This window comes from Eleutherodactylus coqui, chromosome 1, assembly GCF_035609145.1.
Source record: "Eleutherodactylus coqui strain aEleCoq1 chromosome 1, aEleCoq1.hap1, whole genome shotgun sequence".
Lineage (NCBI taxonomy): Eukaryota > Metazoa > Chordata > Amphibia > Anura > Eleutherodactylidae > Eleutherodactylus > Eleutherodactylus coqui.
The window spans coordinates 224,656,565-224,675,733 of record NC_089837.1 but is presented as its reverse complement, the minus strand read 5'-3'; the positions used below and the strand labels follow the sequence as shown (position 1 = coordinate 224,675,733).

At 43.5% G+C, this 19,169-nt stretch overlaps 2 protein-coding genes across 5 annotated transcripts in view; one reads left to right on the top strand and one right to left on the bottom strand.

Annotated features, from left to right (window-relative positions):
• Window positions 1-2,084, bottom strand: part of GOPC (golgi associated PDZ and coiled-coil motif containing) — a 28,715-nt gene extending 26,631 nt beyond the window's left edge. For all 4 annotated transcript variants that reach the window (XM_066605926.1, XM_066605932.1, XM_066605939.1 and 1 more), the window contains exon 1: window positions 1,640-2,084. In XM_066605926.1, the coding sequence (XP_066462023.1) occupies window positions 1,640-1,894 (255 nt within the window). In that variant the 5' untranslated portion in view covers window positions 1,895-2,084. The remainder of the gene's footprint in view (window positions 1-1,639) is intronic.
• A 141-nt stretch (window positions 2,085-2,225) lies between these two features.
• Window positions 2,226-17,699, top strand: LOC136631666 (uncharacterized). Its single transcript, XM_066605957.1, has 2 exons — window positions 2,226-2,919; window positions 14,894-17,699. The coding sequence occupies exons 1-2, from the start codon at window positions 2,575-2,577 to the stop codon at window positions 15,278-15,280; spliced, it is 732 nt and encodes a 243-aa protein (XP_066462054.1). The 5' UTR covers window positions 2,226-2,574; the 3' UTR covers window positions 15,281-17,699.
• The last annotated feature ends 1,470 nt before the right edge of the window (window positions 17,700-19,169 follow it).

Below are 19,169 nucleotides of genomic sequence, written 5' to 3'. Positions count from 1 at the left end.
TTCTCAACTATCAGCAGCTCTGAAAGCGATTATGTGACACTTCATGATTCCTAGGAAGCAAAGGACAGTGTTGGTGACGAGAACAATCCTGTGATGTGTCGTCCCACTACATCACCAATAAGTGATTTCCTTTGACATTTTGGGATTTTACTGCGTGTAGCGGTACTGCCTAGTCTAGTGGAAGCACACTGATGTCCTCATGTAATACGTCTGTCATGATGATACTTCTCCTTTACAACAATGGGCTACTGGTGACTGTGTGGACTGTTTGGGCTCTCCAGAGGGGAAGCTGCTCTGCAGTGCATTACCCCCATCAATAGGACAAGACAACCAGTCATGTGAGAGATCGGCCCCTACAATGTAGGCAGAGCCACTGGGTGAACATTAGGAAAGCTGCGAACGTGGTTTGACAATTCTGTCCTCAGGACAGGTGATCAATAGAATGTGCTTGAAAAATCCTTTTAAAGAACCCCAACCGCTCAGCTGAGTGGGCGCATGCCATCAGCACTGCAAATACACAGAGGCCGGAGTGGAAGCCTCCATGCTGACCTCCTTATAGTGGCCGGCATGGAGACTTCCATTTCTTCCACTGTGACCTCTGTATTTGCGGCGCTGACAGTATGCGCCCGCTCAGCTGATCGGTCGAGATCCCGAGCGACGAAACCCAGCTGATCAACTATTGATGACCTATCCTGAGGATAGGCCGTCAGTAGTATCCTCTCTGGAAAACCCTTTAAGGCTACATTCACACAGGCAAGTGCAGCATTATTGTATCTTGAAGCCATTAGGTATTCCTGGTGGAGTCAAGATTGACAGGGAAGGAGGGGGGGGGGGTGACATCACCTCTAACTGATTGGCTGCACAGGGTCTCAGCTTCCAGGTCCTGCAAGGGCACAAAGCATTTATACAAAAAAGTATACAGGAGCCGGGCAGGCATGCATCACCACGACGAAATAGCTTACCCGGCAGCCAGCAATGCGGACCCGACCCTCACTGTACAGAAGTGACAGTGTTCTCCCCCCCCTTCCCCGAGAGCGCCCCTCACCGACCATTCATGTTGCAGAGATGACAGGCGGCGACCTCATGTGGCAGCTGAGATGGAGAGCTCAGTGGGCGACTGCGGAGCAGGCATGCCACAAATGACGGGCGGAAAGGAGAGGTGAGCAGCCGCCGGCCTTCCAAGCATCGCACTAATGTGGGGTGGCACGGACCACACTGGCTGCAGTGTGTGCATAGATTTCTCCCAGCGCTGCCGCCTGATGGTTACTATACCTCTTAGGCTTACACTATGACATGTACATGCTGGTGTGTTACAGCGCTAATGTAAGCCTAAAAAGTATAGTAACCGTCAGGCTGCAGCGCTGGGAGAAATCTATGTCCACTGCGCTGCTAGGACCTTTGTGGCTTGACCCCTTTCTGATAATTGGCGGTAGCCCCCACCTATCCTCTGCATGAAGCACTAGTAACGGCACGGTACCACCACACTGCAGGTGTGGCACCAATGTACAAGAGAAAGAGCGCCCTCCTAGTGGTCACAGCATGCATACAGGAGGTGGGGCACCACATCCCAGCGTTTCCCATAGCAACGGTGGCTGCACAGTGCCACTGGCGCCCCCTCCATGCAGGCGGCTGCACTCACCTCCAGCTTGTGGTTGATCTGGCTGACGGTCTGGGCTTTATGGCACAGCTGGGCGAAGCAGGAGCTCAGGCTGGTCATCTTCTGCCGTCCCTCGTACGTGATGTCGGCCTGGTCAGGGTCTATCTCGCCCAGCAATAGGTCAACGTCCACGAAAGCCTTATCAAACTCCTTCTCCAGCACCTCCAGCCAGCGGAACATGGACATGCCTGGCACCGGCCCCGAGGACGAGGCGACCGAACACGGAACCGCCGACATGACGGAGCAGCGGAGAGTGCAGACAGGAGAGCGAGCGCGTCACGGTGGCCTGCGCGGTGATTGGTCCGTCCTTGCGGCCACAAGCCTCCAGGTGCTTCCTTATTGGTCGTCAGGGGAAACGATGAGAGCGGGTCACATCCTCCACTGTGGCCTCTGATTGGCTGATGTCAGTCCGGTCGCGGAAGTGCGCTGAGAAGCGACGGGTCAGTGTAGTCTCCGCCGAGCACCATGCCGCTATATAACTTCACATACTGCGCTCTACTCTATGCAGAGCTGCCCGCCGGAAGGTCACTTCTACTTCCGGAAACGGGTCCTCTGTGCGTGTAGGTAATCGCTAGGTTTTGCCTGCCACAACTCTCAGCTTCAGGCCAGAGCAAATGATCCCCGAGTAATCGTCACTTGATCACATGGCCAGGGCTACTCCCATAATGCTCGGTTTACATTGGTCGAGCAAACTGTCAAGTAGGCAGACAAGTAAGGAAGGCATGTCCTGTGGTCGAGTAAGCAGGAGGCGAGCACTGGGGAGAGTCGAGTGGTCGAGCAGACAGCATAGTTGCTCGCCCACTCCTGCCGAACTCGCCGTGCACGCTCCAGGTGTAGACAGACAGAGCAGTGGATAGGCAAGTGAAATAGCAGTAGAGGAAAGGATTTTTAGAGTTTTGCCCTTCTAAAAGGTGAAAATGAAGTGGGCACAGGACGATACTCTTAAATTTGTGGAACTGTATCGCGACCACGAATGTCTGTGGAACATGAATAAAGCCGCTTACCGAAATAAAAACCTGCGTCAGAAGGCCATTCAGAACATAATGGAAGCCATGGGTCAGGAGGGATTTGGAGTAGCTGAAATTAAGCAAAAAATCAAAAATATTCGTTCAACCTACAACCAAGAAGTACAGAAAATAAAAAAACACGCTAAACTTGTGACGTGCGCTGACGATGTGTACAAGCCTGCTGTGAAGTGGTTTGCCGTCATGGACCAGATCATGAAGGGTGCGCGGACACCGAGTGAGGCGCCGGGCAGCTTAGTGAGTGATGTTTATTTTATCGTTATTTACAGAATATTCGGTAGAATGTAAAGGGGACTTTCAGCGGGGTATCGGGGGAAATCCTAGATGGTGCATATCAGTGGTGGAATTTAACCCTTGCATTTCAATTTGTCAGTCAGGTGATTTGTCAAACGACTGTGTCAGATTTTGCGCACCACGTGAAGATTTTTTAAATCCCCTCCATATGGCTTGTACAATAAATGCTGCGCAATTTCTTCTACGATTTCGCTAGCGTAAATTCCGCAGAGTTTATGGCCCACGTGAAGACAGCCTAAGGCTGCTGTCACACTTGTGAGAAAAGCATGCGACTTTTGCGCAATGCGAGACAATGCAGAATTATGAAATGCATGTTTTTCAATGGCTTCATTCCCATCTGCGATGGTTTTTATTATGCGATGTTGCGAGATTTAAAAAGTGTTGCCTGCCCTATCCTTTAGCATCTCCCAGGTTTCCCTGTGGCGCCTCCATTTTATCGCAACGCACAAACTTGCGATGTGATGCGTTTTTACATTGCCAACGCCTATTGCTGCCTATCGCATGAGAAAATTGCAAGCGGCAGCGAAGTGATGCAAGAATTTTTTCAGGAAAAAGCTCAAACTTCATATGAGCAAATATGTGATTTTCTCCCGGTGGTATCGCGATCGCCAGTGTGATGTAGCTCTTAAAGTACCCTTAATTATGGTGCTGATGGGTGATAACATGGGGTGTCAGGGATGTATTTTTATACTCGCCTGACTCCTGGTTCTAGTGTTATCACCAGCTGATTTGGCGTGCACACAGCCTGACTGACTCTTCAGAAGGCTGTACACACATATTCCCATTGAGGTCTATAGGAGTATACACGTACAGCCTTCTAAAAAGAGTCACCCTGGCCATGCAAGTCAGTTGGATGACAGCATTGGAAGCGGGAGTTGGGTAAGTATAAAAATACATCCCCGGACACCCCACACCATCACCTATCAGCACCGTAACTTAGTCTGTATTCAGAAACGCTATTTTTTTTCTCCTTGGGGAGAACACCTAGACGGTGAGTGAGGAGACTCAAAAGGCCTTCATGCTCCTCTGGGTAATATGCAAATAACGGAGATGGAATGATGCCTCCACAGTGCCACCTATTGGAAGGTGATAGGGGTCAATCAATATTAATCAATAACCTAACATAAGAAAGATAAGGAAACAGTGTAATAAATGTGACATTAGTTATTTGGTTATATAATGTTATGTATTATATGTAAAACATTCCGGAAGTTGCTAGTAGAATTTGGATATAGAATCATATGTAAAAAGGTATATTCAAGCGTTTATTTGAATATTGATTTTAAAATACTAAATGTATGACTAATTAGATTTTATTCAGTTATCTTACTGAATACCAACTTACCAACTTTGTGCTGACTTCCGAGTAGGTGGCTGAACCAGTTTTGTCTATGTGAAAATTAGAAACAATGTCCCCTCTTTTGATGTGCAAATTGCTGATGAACTTTGAAGATTACAGTTCTTCCCAAACAAGAAATGTAATTAACAAAACCTGTATTATCACACTGTAACTGTTTCCATGTCTACTTCAAACAGTTTTGTTGATACCTTTTGTTTAGAAAAGCTTGTTGATTTACAGTTGCCAAAAGTACTTTGTAACCAGGCATCAGGTAACATTTGGAAACGCCTTCTTTACAACTTGCATATAAACTAGCAATGTACAACAATAAACAGAATTCATTCTGATTTACTAAGTCTGTGTATAGTGGGTCATTATGGTTCTCAACTATGAGTACTCTATATAATATTTCCTCTTAATTTGGATACAGGCAACATTCGCATTTCGGTCTGCGTTCCAGACCCCCCACAGTTTATTTGGCGCCCAACGTGGGGCAGAAGCTAACTCCTTACCTGCAGCCGATACCTGACGACACTACCTGCCGACCAGCCGGACGAGAGGCCACGGGACCCCAGATCTACAAAACACCGGTATACGGTAAGCTCTTGACTTGCCACTCAAGCTCTGGGCTCTCCTGACTTCATTCAGTCCTCGTGTCGACAGGGGGTGAGTTGCTGTATGTTATATAGGACGCTTCTGCCTGTTATTTACGGTGTTCTTAGTAACCGTGCTAGACGGAAGAACCCTTGTGTGTATATTGCCATGTTGCCTGTAGTAATTGTTGAAATTTGTACGTTGATTGTTTGTGTCATGTTAGCCATAATTTGCTTTTACTGAGTCTGTTATAATATCACCAGAAGTCCCCTAAACCCCCCCTTAAGGAGTCCGTAAAACTATTCCAGGACCAGGGACCAGGGGTCCTTAGTTTACTAGGTGATATCAGGTCCTGTTTACTTAGTGATGAATAGTGGGAAATAAAATAAATAGTTATCCTGCCAGTTTCGGACTTGGCAGAAGGGACCGCCAGATTTATCTGAGGAAAGCCGTATGCATCCTCAATGCTGTGTTACAGTGGTAAATCAAGAGGTAAGTCCATAAGAGAAAGGGAAGGGGGAGACGTATGCAGACAAACGTATAAAATATATAGACAGATAGGACTTAGAAAAGCGGGAACCTTTAACTATGGGTTCTGGCAATAGTACGGGAAAAAGCATATGAAAGATATCAGAGACGCCGGTTTAGATAAAGAAACAGACAATATGGGAAACGTACAGGGCAAGTAGTATGCCTATATGGAAATCAGCTAGAGAAATAGTAAAAGACAAAGAAGGCACGTTAGCTGTGGGAAGAAGAATGTAGTAAGGTGTTTAGAATTTTGGGAGTCTTAGACCAGCAAGTTTGGGGAAAAGATTCAGAGATAGTCAAAAGGTTGTATAAAAATATGTTAGACAGATGGATTAAGGCAAGTATAGATACGGCAGTAAGGGGTTATCAGAGAAAGGGAATCCTCTTATAGTTTGTGTCCCTCTGGGACATAAAGTAAGTTCATGCAAAATCTGTGGACAATTATGTGACAAATAACCACTATTGTTTGTCTTGTAAGTCTTGTTGTTATGTAAACTAATCTTTGTTGTACGTCTTAGTGTTCTTGTAATGTCTAATTTCTAAGTGTAAGAAAGTTATACCCCACTCACATCTGTGGGGGTTCAAAAGAACAATGAAGTATATATATACTGGGTGGTTTTTTTTTTTGGTTTTTTTTTTCCTGAGTGTAAAGTTGATGTAAGCAATTTTAGCTGAAGGTTATAGTAAAGAAAAAAGCAAGTCAATGAATTAAGGAAAGGTAGAAGGTTTAACAATGAACGGTGATAATAGTTGCTATCTGGAGTGGTGAATATCAGTATGTGGGTAGAAATGGGCATAAGTTGTATTGTGTTTGTCATTGGGTAGCCTATTCTGAGCGAATTGTGTAAAACCCGCGGTACTAAGAGTTTTTCTTATCTATACATAATTCATTCATTATTGGAAGTCTGGTGTACAGTAAATACAATCCCAATTTCTACTTCACATATTATCAGTCCGTATAGGAATGAATAAAACCCCCCTTAGTGAGTGTGAATTTGCAGTTTTGTAAGGTGGGGGGGCAAGTGTATTACACTCTAAGTTCATCTTGAATAGTCAGCCCAGGTTATTTGCAGTTTAGAAGATGTTTACAGGCAGTGGAACCAGTTATACAGCTATTTGTCTGGAGAAGTTTCTGTGTTCTATAGAAGATAAGATAAATTTCAAAGGGTGGGGAGTACTGGGCTTTAGAAGACCTACTTCTCTTTGCAAAGAAATCTGAATTAAGAATTGGTTATATTTGGCTACACAGGAAGTATGTTGTATTATATATATACTGTTCAATAGCTAAAAATGAAATGAGAAAAGAATTCAAAGCACAGGTATATAATGTTCTCTCATTGTGGGGTTAGTTCCCTCTTCCATCTTCACCCCCTCCTTCATCTCAATTCCAACCGTCTCCTCCCCACCCTATGCCAAGTCATCCACTCCAAGGTCAAACATTGGACTGGAGGGATGGACCTGCTGGCATTGTGGACAACAGAACCCGGATTGGAGAGAGAGCTGCCCTGCTTGCGGAGCTCCTCGGTGCAAACCGGTTATGCCTATGCTCACTAGATCCTAGGCTAGTGAGTGGAAGCATGAGGACAAGAAAGAGATGCAGGGAGCGGAGGGTGATATAGAAGCAGATGTAAAACAGGGAAGGCAGTGGGAACTATAATCTAAAATTATGTGAAAGACTATTGTGGCACAGATTGGGATAAAAATAAACATAAGAGAAGTAGTAGAGACGAGGGAAATAAGCATGGTTGGGAAGTACCGACACTTTTAGACAAGTGAGGAAGTACTGACACTTAAAAAGTAGTAACTGACATGCAAATGTTTTTGTCTTTATGTGTGTGTATTAATGAAGGGCCCGTATGAGAGTTAGATTGTGTTATATGGTGTATACTGTCCGGTGGCTAGAAACTAAATGAGGCAAGAAAGACCAAACACTGAGCCAGACCACAGGGGGTGGAGCTAGGTGATGTAAGGAGATGGGAGGGAAGAACAATAGGAAGAGGTCTTCCACCCTCAACACAGACCAGCCTAGGAGAGAAGTATACGTCTTGTAATTACTAATAATTAATGCTGTTTAAAGTCTGAATGTTTTAGTTGCTTATTAATATCTTAGCTATTGTTCTGTTTCATAGAGATAAAATTCAGTGTCATAGAAAGGAAGACAGACGCTGATGAAATAAGAAACTTGTAATGAATTATGTGAATTATACGGTCTTAAAAATAGAGAACATAAGGATTTTAAGATATATATATATATTTTTGCTTTTTTGGTAAATGTCAGTTCTGTGATTGGTTGGACGTCTATATCACTGCTAAATGCTGTTAGTACTGCACTGTCTCTGAGAGAATGTTCTGTAGGAGAGACATGCAGACGACCAGCATCGAAGGGGTGGAGCTAGATAATGTAAAAGTAGGTAAGGTTTCATCCTTCTTTTGTCTACAAAGGAGGGGGTGAGGAGCTTGGGCAGTTAGGAAGTTTTTTTTTTCCCTTCTCAAATTTGATGAGACATTGCAGGCAGGATCAGATTAATAATGAATTTGCTTAAAGAATATCATATTCCAATATGAATACATGTTTGTGGATTATTCTGCCTTGTTGTAATTCATGTCTGTTATTTGTACTAATATCTTACAAGCCTTATCTGCATCCATCAAATTTTCATCGGATGGATCGATACGGGTTGAGACCTCAAATGACAGTTCAGAGGAGGTTTTGTAAACTAACTGCTCTCTTGGTAGATCCGGCTCATGCATTTGTCTTGATAGCTACTGCAGAAACTCAGCTTTCCGCAGGTCCTGACAAATAGTAAGCCACCTCCAAGACAAACTCCAATTCCTGAGTCATTGCTTAGCACAAGGAACTGGATATCTGACATAGGTGATCCAGGTATTGCAGGTCAGCAATTTCAAAATTTTTAAATTTAATTTTTATATATTTTTTTTTTTTTTTGCTACAAGGTTCTGATCTATTTTAAATAGAATACCAGCCTGATTGTCTAGCAGTAATTGGTGCAAGGGGTTTCAGGAGTGCCGATTCAGCTGGCAGAAACTGAACCACTAGAGGTAATGTTTAAAGGGTCACGATGCCTCATGCGCTTCCTTGTGCTGGAAAGTCCTGAAAGCATATTGGGAACCGAAATGATGGGATCCTTGGGATCTTGTATCGAACTTCACTCGTCCGGTGAGGCTCGTATACACCCCAGGTCTGAAAGTCACCCGACCTTCGGTCGGATGGCAGCAGACCTAGCGACACCTCTCCCTGTCTTCACTCTTACGCACGCAGAGAAGCAAGTTCTTAGTGTCGTTCCTTTGAGCCTTTGGGCTACCAGTCAGACGGACCTCGACAGACTGTCTGTATTTGTTTGTATTTAATTTCAGAGGAAAGCAGTACTGTTGGATAGTGCTGCCACAAGGGTCACAGTATAGCCCAAAACCAGTTCACCAGATTCATGAAACTGGTATTAGACGCCTGGCCAATTCGCGAGGGCACCGCCCTCTTGTAATATGTTGATGATTTGTTTTTATTTTCTTTTATGTACTGCTGACACAAATAGTTACCTCAATGCATCACTAAGCCTTTTGTGTTTCCTCCATCAGAGTAGAATGGCTGCAAAGCCAGCAAAAAGAAACTTCTTAGATCACACCATGGTGATCTACACCCCACATGACATACATGGTATCCTGACACAGGTAAGCCGTAGACATCTGTCTCTTGCTAGACGGATCAAAATGGAACTTGCATTTACACTCTTCATCCAATGTCTCATTTCAACGTTGCACCACTTTGAATCCGGCCACCTTATTGCCATTAGGTGACACTGATTCAAATGGGGGAGTAAGTACAGAGGACCAGCTCTTTGCAAATTCTCTGACTGATGATGAAGAGGAGGCCTTTGACGCAGAACACCAGCATGATTGTGACAGCTGGGTTCGCACATGTCACTGACAAACCCCTCCTAAACCCCCACCTTGAAATGTTTGTGGATGGATCTAGATACCTGAATGACGAAGGAAGGTTTGTAACAGGTTTTGAAGTAGTCACACTGAATGAGATGCTTGTACAAAAGCCACTGCCGCCATACATGTCAGCGCAGGAACTGAGGCCTGTACGATTGAAAAATATACCACTACTAATATCTACACTGATTCCAGGTACGCCTTTGGTACTGCACACGATTATGGACCCATCTGGCGGTCCAGGAGCTTTCTCACGGCACAAGGCAAGCCCATTAAGCTATCATGTTGCCAGGACAGGTGGCCATAATAAAGGTTAAAGCACACACGCAGGGGCAGTCACCAAAGAACAAGGGGATAGGGCAGCCAAGGCTGCAGCTCTCCTAGGACAGGACGCAAGACCCCTTGTGCTGTAAGTTGGATCTTGGTCCCACCACTCTTGTTGATTTGGGATTTGGCGTCCTACGGGACGTAGATGATGTACCAGCGGCTGCCTACCCCCACCTCGCCGTCCTAGCTCACGGGAAAGTGCATGCCTCTCGGAATGCCATGGTTTCTGTTATGGACAAGGTATGGTATGCTCCAGGGTTGGACAGGTTGGCGAAGGCATATGTGAAGGCATGTGAAGTGACCACTGTATCCTATTCAGAGATTACAAATCGATTACATCCAGCTTCCCAAATCAAGGCAGGTATGAGTACGTCCTTGTGTGCGTGGACCTGTTCAAAGCCACCGCACAATGTACAGTGGCTAAACTTGTGTCAGAACTTGTATGTAGATTTGGGGTACTAGAGACAATTGAGAGTGACAGAGGTACACAATTTACAGGTTAAGTGATGCGAGAGGTGATGTCAGCCTGGGAGTGGAACAAGCGTTTTACACTCCATACCACCCGCAGAGTTTAGACAAAGTTGAAAGAACTAAAATTATATGCTTAAGTTAAAAGAAGTGTTGTTTGGCTCTATGCCAAGATTAGGCCTGTACCATCCACAGGCCCTACAGCAGGGGTGTGATAAGGTTATTGAATATGTACAAGAACTATGTCGTAAACTGAAAATAACACCCGATCTAGTGTTTTCCCCAATTCCAGACCCTGACAACCTAGAGGGGACTCATTTCTTGCCACCTGGAGATTGGGTGGTCGCAAAAAGACACGTAATAAAGGCCTTGGACCCAAGGTTTGACGGACAATACCAAGTTCTGTTGTCAACACCTACTTCTGTAAAAGTGGATACATGCCTCCCACTGCAAGAAAGTTCCCGAGCCAGAGGAAAAGTGATGGGTGGGATCCCGGCGTTGTTTGGGTGGGGGAGGTAATGGACATTTTGACTTTGACATCTACATTTTGTCTTATTGGACTGTCTTCTTATTGGGAAACACCACTACGAACGATCCACATGGACAAACGATGGACTGGATGGGCAAATATTTCCCACACATGTATGCCCAACCTCAGGAGTGGAGAGGACATTTTGCGGACTTTTCTATTATCTGTCCCCACTCCTGTAGAGACTCTTCGAGACATACGCTCAATAGTTCACAATGATAGTGATGTAGTAGATGACAATGTTGTTCAGGAAAACACCTTCCTTAATTTATTTGAATATTGTTCCCATTGCGATACCATTGAATATATACATTGGACGAATATAACTCGGTTTTAGGTGAGAAATGTTGCTTGGCTGAAGAATGTTGTAATTTTACTTGTGACTCTAATGAAATCGGGAAATGCCAACGAATTAAGGCAACAGAAGTAACAGCTACTCTGCAATCGTCCGACTAGTATAATCTTATGTGTGTATATATATATATATATATATATATATATATATATATATATATTGCAATTAAGGTAATAATTTTATGAATAGCTAAATGTACTGAATGCCGATTTTCTACACCCCTTTAAGTGTCTAATATGACGATGACGATATTGATGTTGATAAATCTAAGATTACTGTATTGTGAACTTGATTGACTTGCAATATTTGATATTATGTCTTCATATCTTGATGGACATAGAGTGCACCATTCCTACCTGGGAACCCGGCACCTATGGGTGACAGAACCAGGAGATAATGGTGGCTCTGATGTCCAAATGGGGGAATGATAGGGGTCAATCAATATTAATCAATAACCTAACATAAGAAAGATAAGGAAACAGTGTAATGAATGTGACATTAGTTATTTGGTTATATAATGTTATGTATTATATGTAAAACATTCCGGAAGTTGCTAGTAGAATTTGGATATAGAATCATATGTAAAAAGGTATATTCAAGCGTTTATTTGAATATTGATTTTAAAATACTAAATGTATGACTAATTAGATTTTATTCAGTTATCTTACTGAATACCAACTTACCAACTTTGTGCTGACTTCCGAGTAGGTGGCTGAACCAGTTTTGTCTATGTGAAAATTAGAAACAATGTCCCCTCTTTTGATGTGCAAATTGCTGATGAACTTTGAAGATTACAGTTCTTCCCAAACAAGAAATGTAATTAACAAAACCTGTATTATCACACTGTAACTGTTTCCATGTCTACTTCAAACAGTTTTGTTGATACCTTTTGTTTAGAAAAGCTTGTTGATTTACAGTTGCCAAAAGTACTTTGTAACCAGGCATCAGGTAACATTTGGAAACGCCTTCTTTACAACTTGCATATAAACTAGCAATGTACAACAATAAACAGAATTCATTCTGATTTACTAAGTCTGTGTATAGTGGGTCATTATGGTTCTCAACTATGAGTACTCTATATAATATTTCCTCTTAATTTGGATACAGGCAACATTCGCATTTCGGTCTGCGTTCCAGACCCCCCACAAAGGCAACATTCCTTCCAGCCAAAGTCAGACTCTTTCTACAAGCCTTCTAACAATGACTGAGAATTAAAAGCAAAGGCAGACTCCATGTACAGACAGCTGTTTCAGGGTATTTGCCCTTCATCAGTATGTAGTAGGAGCCTGGCTTTGCTAGTGAGAGCCCTGGGATGGGGCTCAGAAACACTATCTTTTCTCCTTAGGAAAAGCACCTAAATGGTGAGTGAGGAGACTCAAAATGCCATTAGGGAGATGGAATAATACCTCCACAGTGCCACCTATCGAAAGGCATTGTTACAAGGCTTTAAGGAATGCTGCCTTCCAATAGGTGGCGCTGTGGAGGTAATATTCCAGCTCCCGTATTTGCATTTAGTCTGTATTCGAACAGCCACTAGCGAGTTCCGTCAGGGACTCTTCAACGGAACTCGCGGGGCACTGCACTCGCACACCTATCTGACTGCTGTTGGAAAGCTCTCGAGCCAGTTCGTTGGATCCATGACTCGGACCAGAATAGGACATGCTGCAATCTCAGACCCGCAGGTGCTGATTGGTTCTCTTTAAGATGCTCCATCATGTTGTGGTACATCTACAAAACCCTTAATCACCTAATATTGCCAAGGATCTGCACCCTCAGTGCAGAAATAGTTTTTAAGAGGATCTTAAATTTTTTTGAAAAGCTTTGATGTTCGATGGCATCCATATTTTTCCAGGTTTCTCAGCTGTCTAATTTCTGACCTCCACTTTCCAGGGATTATTTCACCAATATCATCATTTAGAGGCTCTAGATGTATAGGCAGCCCTTGAGGTGATAGCGAGCTAATGGTGAAGGGCGCATGCAGCAATGTAAAGTTTATTAAAAACTCTAAATCTACTGCCCAGAATAATAAAAAAAACGTTTTCAGTGATCCTTCTTGCGTGGCTTAAGCGGTAGCTGAAAATTCTTTCCTCTTACATGAGAGATCTGTTCTGGTTTGTTTAGGGCTTTAGTTTTAGGGTGCTTTTAGATGTAACAATTATTGTTCAAACGAGCGAAAGTGAACAATAATCGTTTGGTCTAAACGCGAGCCACCGACTGAACAACAAACAACAATCGTTCACTTTTCATTCATCGTTCATTTTCTGCAAGCATAAAAATCCTCGTTGGCTCGTTCACTTAGGCTAACTTCACACAGGCGAGTACGATATTGGGTCGTGAATCATGGTCCAATATCGCACTCGCCAACATGCGATTTCTCCGCGGATGCGAGGCGTTTTTATAGCAAAAGTGCCTCGCATCACTTTGGGGAAGTAGTGATCCTCCGCCACAGAGAAACAGCTGCAGCAGAGGATCACGGAGAAAAAGCCATGGTGGAGGATTGCAGAGTTTCTCTCATTAAGAAGAAGGAGAGATGTGATGCAAGGGAACTCCCAAAGATAGGTTGTGCGGCAATCTGTCTCTCGCATCGCACTGCGATGCAGGAAAAAAATCTCTTATGTTTATGACCCCATTCAAAAGAATGGGGTTCATATACATATGTGGCACACAACAGAAATCTCGCATGATTTTCTCGCCTGTGTGAAGGTGGCCTTATCGTTCGGTTTAAATAGTAATTGTTCAGTTCCTCTCATTCACTAATCCGTTGACTGAACGATTCTTGTTTAAATGAGACAACAATGTATGTGCCTGCCTAAACAGGCTGCACAAGAGCGACCAAGTTAGCGGGGACATTACCCATTCATTCAAACGAGAATCGACTCATCTAAAAGGACCCTTAGTGGGAAGACATCATCACAAGGTAGCTACCACTGAGAAGCAGTCCATTCTTTGAAGGTTTAAAAAGTGAGCAGTTTTGGAAAGCTCTTCCATCTGTTTCTGAACCTTTCTTCCTAATTTCAAAAGAAAAACAATGTCACGGCGGTGCAGGCGGTGGTTTCTGTCATGTCTCCGTATTGGGGTAGCTGCACTATATCAACTTTGGATCATGTGGTGTGCCTACCGGTGTACACATTTCAGTCAGTCCTGGTCATCAAGGGTTAAACATCTCCCGGCTGCTGTTTAACAGAAGGACTGGTAACCTTATTGGTGTTTTTGACCTGGTGGGCTGGCTGGTTTGATTGACAGCCCAGTAAAACCAGTCTCCAACTTTCTTAGGATAGATAAATCGGCTCCTCCTCACTGAGGGTGCTGGTTATACTTCTAGTATTCTGGCCCAGTCAGGACTCTCAGCATACCTGTCTGTTGTCAGTATTTAGCACTCTGTGTTCTGTCTTTCTGTTGTCCCCTGTCCATTTTCTCTGTGACTTTAGAACTTACCATGTGCAAGCAGTGAGGTCGCCCTTTTCGGGGCAAGTGCTGTGCTTCTTGGCGGTCCTGCCGGGGAGGTTCAGGGTGTTCTGATCAGTCCACTTCTGCATCTGGCTACCCATATACTCACCTGCCCAGATGGCTATGGCATCCTGCTCACCCTAGTTTCGCCAACAGTCTCAGAAAGACCCAACAAACAGTACTGCCATAAGGACTATACTATTTGTGCCTTTGTACTTCTAATATTCACTTCCTTGGTCTGGAGCATTCATAAGCATGTTAGCAATGGTTTTTGGGACAGAGGAATTATGATGGCATGACTACTTGATACCTGAAACAAACACCGACAAAATAGGTAAATAAGGAGTGATTTTATTTTCTTTTTGTCTATCAGGATCCGCGAGCTGCAGAGAAGGAAGGAACCACAGACGACCCTGAGAAAATAGCAGAGGAACAACAACCCATGCAGCAGCCATGCTCTACCCAAACACCAAAAGATGGAAAACCGAGGCGGAACAAACGGCGCCTAGATGACCCATCCCAAACGACAAAGGAATTGCACACTGTGAATCAGCTTCTAAGCCAGTCTGAACCTTCCATGCCAGAAAATGAAGCGTTTGGCAGATATGTTACTTCTGCATTAAATAAATTACCAGAAAGGGAATTAATTATGGCACAAAATGACATCCAAAATATCTTGACACGGTACAGACTGAACATGATATCAGCACCTTCCCCATGTGAATACGTGTCATACACTCCACATAAAGAAACACCATGAAGCTACATCTCAGGCTGCTCTCACACCTGTGTTAGGGTCAGTTCAGGGTTTCCGTTTCTCTGCTCCTTTTTTTGAGGAGACAAACTGAATTAAAATGGAAAAAAACATCAATTCATTTTCCCATCAATGTCAATGGGGCTTCAAAAAAACAGAAAGATTTCTGTTTGATCCCGTTAGGTTTTCAATCTTTTGAAAGAAAAAATAGTACAGGCCACATTATATTTCTGTCTAAAAAAAATGGAAACCTGACAGAATGAAAGCAAACAGAAGCCTTTCCATTTGCTTTCCTTTCTTTTGAAACCCCATTGTTTTATATCAGTTTCTCTTCTCCAAAACCAGAGCAGTGAGATGGAAACCCTGAACTGACCCTAACGCAGGAGTGAGATCAGCCTCACCTACTTTATTTGTTTTAAACTAATTTTATTGAAGTATAAACCTCATACAGAAGTACCACACTGTATGACAATTTGGGTATATAAGGAAGGCAGAAAAGATAGGTAGTCCAGTCCGTATAAAAGTAGGACATATGGGCAAGGTATGAAGAAGAAGTTCTCAGCCTGCGAAGTGCTCCAGCCAGAGAAGGAAGAACATTAAACTCAATAAACAGTGACCAGAGCAAAACAATAGTACATAGAACAAAGTACTTAAGAGATCACAGGTCCCATCTTAAGACATGGCTATTACGGAAAACCCCCTCTGAGTAAAGTGATTGTGGAGAATATTAAGGCTGCACAAAATTTGAGTCAGTTCTAAACTATGTAGTTGAATGTGACAACAGAATTAAGCAATTTCACCCACATGGATAGGGAGGTTATACGATCCATCCACCATGAAGTAATTGTTTTTCTAGCTAAGAGTAATGTTTTTCTCAGCAATATTCTTATAAGGTGCTGCTGGGTTTCCTCATCGAAAACTCAAAATAAACAGACTTCAAAGCAGAAGGGTATAGGGATACTTAAGATCTCAGTCACCCGTGAATTCTCTCCCAAAAGCCTGAATAACCAGACATGCCCCAAGCATATGCTAGACGCCAGAATGAACACATGAACATCAGATACAATTTTCTGAGGTCACTCTACCCATTTTCTGTAGCCTTAGGGCTCACACCCACTGGCATTTTTTTATTCTCTCTTGCGCTGCGAGAGCAAGTGAAAAAACTCGCTGGCAGTGCAAGAAAAACGCTGTAATATCACCAGTGTTTTTACAATGGGGCCAGCGGCAGCAGCACTAGTCCCATCGAAAACATAGAGAGAATACCGCGGACGTCTACGATAGCTGTGACAGGAGTTTCCTTCGGGACCGTGGGGATAAAGGAATCCTCTGTGACAGCTGTGGCAGAAGTCCAGCATGCTATCCCATTGCTTTCAATCGGGTTGGCGCTGCTGAAGCAGTGGTTTGTGGCGACCCCCGCAGTATGATTTTCAGGGAAGGGCTTGAAATATAAGCCCTTGCCTGAAAATCATCATAAGCTAGTTAAAAAAACAAAAAAACTAAATTTACTCGCCACTCAGAGGGGTCCTCCGGCTGGCTCCCGTGCACTGCTGTCCAGCACTTTCAGCAGGCGGGGATCCTAAAAGGGCTGTGCTGATTGGCTGAGCGCTCAGCTAATTACAACCCACACTTAGCTATTTATTCAGAGAGGGGAGTACATTTTTGTTTTTATTTTAACCAGCTAATGATGATTTTCAGAGAAGGGCTTATATTTCAAGCCCTTCCCCGAAAATCATACTGTGGGGGTTGCCACAAACCACTGCTTTCAATGGGGCTAGCAGCAGCGCCGACCCCATTGAAAGCAATGGGATAGCATCAGGGACTTCTGCCACAGCTGTGGCAGAGGATTCCTTCATCCCCGCGGGGATGAAGGAAACTCCTGCCACAGCTGTGGCAGAAGTCCACGGTATTCTCCCTATGTTTTCAATGGGGCTAGCGCTGCTGGCGATATTACAGCACTTTTCTTGCGATGTGAGGCGAGTGTTTTCACTTACTCTTGCAGCGCAAGAGAGAATGAAACACCAGTGGGTGTGAGCCCTTACAGAGGTGAGGTAACACTAATGAATGTATAGATGCATCAATTTGTTGTTTGCATTTGGAGAAACCAATGAGGTTGCCTTCACATCTGCGCCAGGGGCTCTGTTTCCCTGCTCCATTTGGGGTGTGGGAAAGAAGCATTCCCTGGCCGAATTAGTCTGTCTTCTGATGGAACCGAACAGCTCCAAACGGACCGCACTGACTATAATGGGGTCAGTTCGGTTTCCGCTCAGCTGCCCGCCATTTTATTGGATTCAGCGCTATTTCTTCTGGTATTTTGCGCCAGATCTGCGTCAGACCCTCCAAAACGGAGGTTCCAGCACAGATGTGAACCTGACCTTGTAAGGTATTGTTTGTTAATGCTGGTATCAATGATTTGCACTGTAATAAAGTGGAAGATATAAAATATTTGTTTACTTTATTCTCGAAGCACAATTGAAAAACTTCAGTGTTGCTTAAAGGGGTTGTCTCGCGCCGAAACGGGGTTTTTTTTTTCCATAGGCCCCCCGTTCGGCGCAGGACAACCCCAATGGATGTGTTAAAAAAAACAAAAACATATTACTTACCCGAATCCCAGCTCTGCGACGTCTTCCTTCTTCCTACTTCTTCCTTCACCAAGATGGCCGCCGGGATCTTCACCCACGATGCACCGCGGGTCCTTTCCCATGGTGCACCGTGGGCTCTGTGCGGTCCATTGCCGATTCCAGCCTCCTGATTGGCTGGAATCGGCACACGTGACGGGGCGGAGCTATGATGACCAGCTCTCCGGCACGAGCGGCCCCATTCACCAGGAAGAAGACCGCACAGCGCAAGCGCGTCTAAAAACACCAGAAGAAAGCGAAATTAGACGGATCCATGGCGACAGGGACACTAGCAACGGAGCAGGTAAGTGAATAACTTCTGTATGGCTCATATTTAATGCACGATGTATATTACAAAGTGCATTAATATGGCCATACAGAAGTGTATAACCCCACTTGATTTCGTGAGACAACCCCTTTAACCCCTTAATGACACGGCCTATTTTGGCGTTGAGGACCAAGCGATTTTTTGGTATTTTTCCATCTCCATTTTTCAAAAGCCATAACTTTTTTATTTTTCCGTGGACGCGGCCGTATAAGGGCTTGTTTTTTGCGTGGCGATCTGTAGTTTTTATCGGTGCCACTTTTGGGTATATAGACAATATCGTAAAAATTTTTTTTTTTTTTTTTTAATGATAACAGGGAGAGAAAACGCATCAATTCTGCCATAGATTTTTTTTTTTTTTTTACAGCGTTAATCATGCAGCATAAATGACACACTAAATTTTTTCTGCGGGTCGGTATGGTAACAACGATACCAAAATTGTTATATTTTTTTTAGGTTTTTACACTTTTTTGCAATAAAACCCCCTTTTTTTGGAAATCTTTTTTTTTCCTCTATAGCTGCATTCAAAGTCATGTAACTTTTTTATTTTTCTATGTACGGAGCTCTTTAAGGGCTTATTTTTTGCGAGACGAGCTGTAGTTTTTATTGGTACCATTTTGGGAAATGTACGGCTTTTTTGATCACTTTTATTGCATTTTTTGTGAGGCAAAATGCTACGTTTTTTAGCGTTTTTTTTTACGCTTTTTGTCGTACAAAATAAAAAGCGTGTTCAACTTTTTGTACACGTCGTTACGGACGCGTCAATATCCAATATGTGGGGTTTTAGTTTTTTTTCCCTTTTTTTATGCTAATATTAGAAAAAGCATAAAAAAGGGGTTTTTTAAATTTTTTTTTTTTACATTTTTCTTTTTTTTACACTTTTCTTTTCTTTTTTTTATACTATTTGAGTCCCTCTGAGGGACTTACATCACTGTGCCTATGATCGCTGTCATAA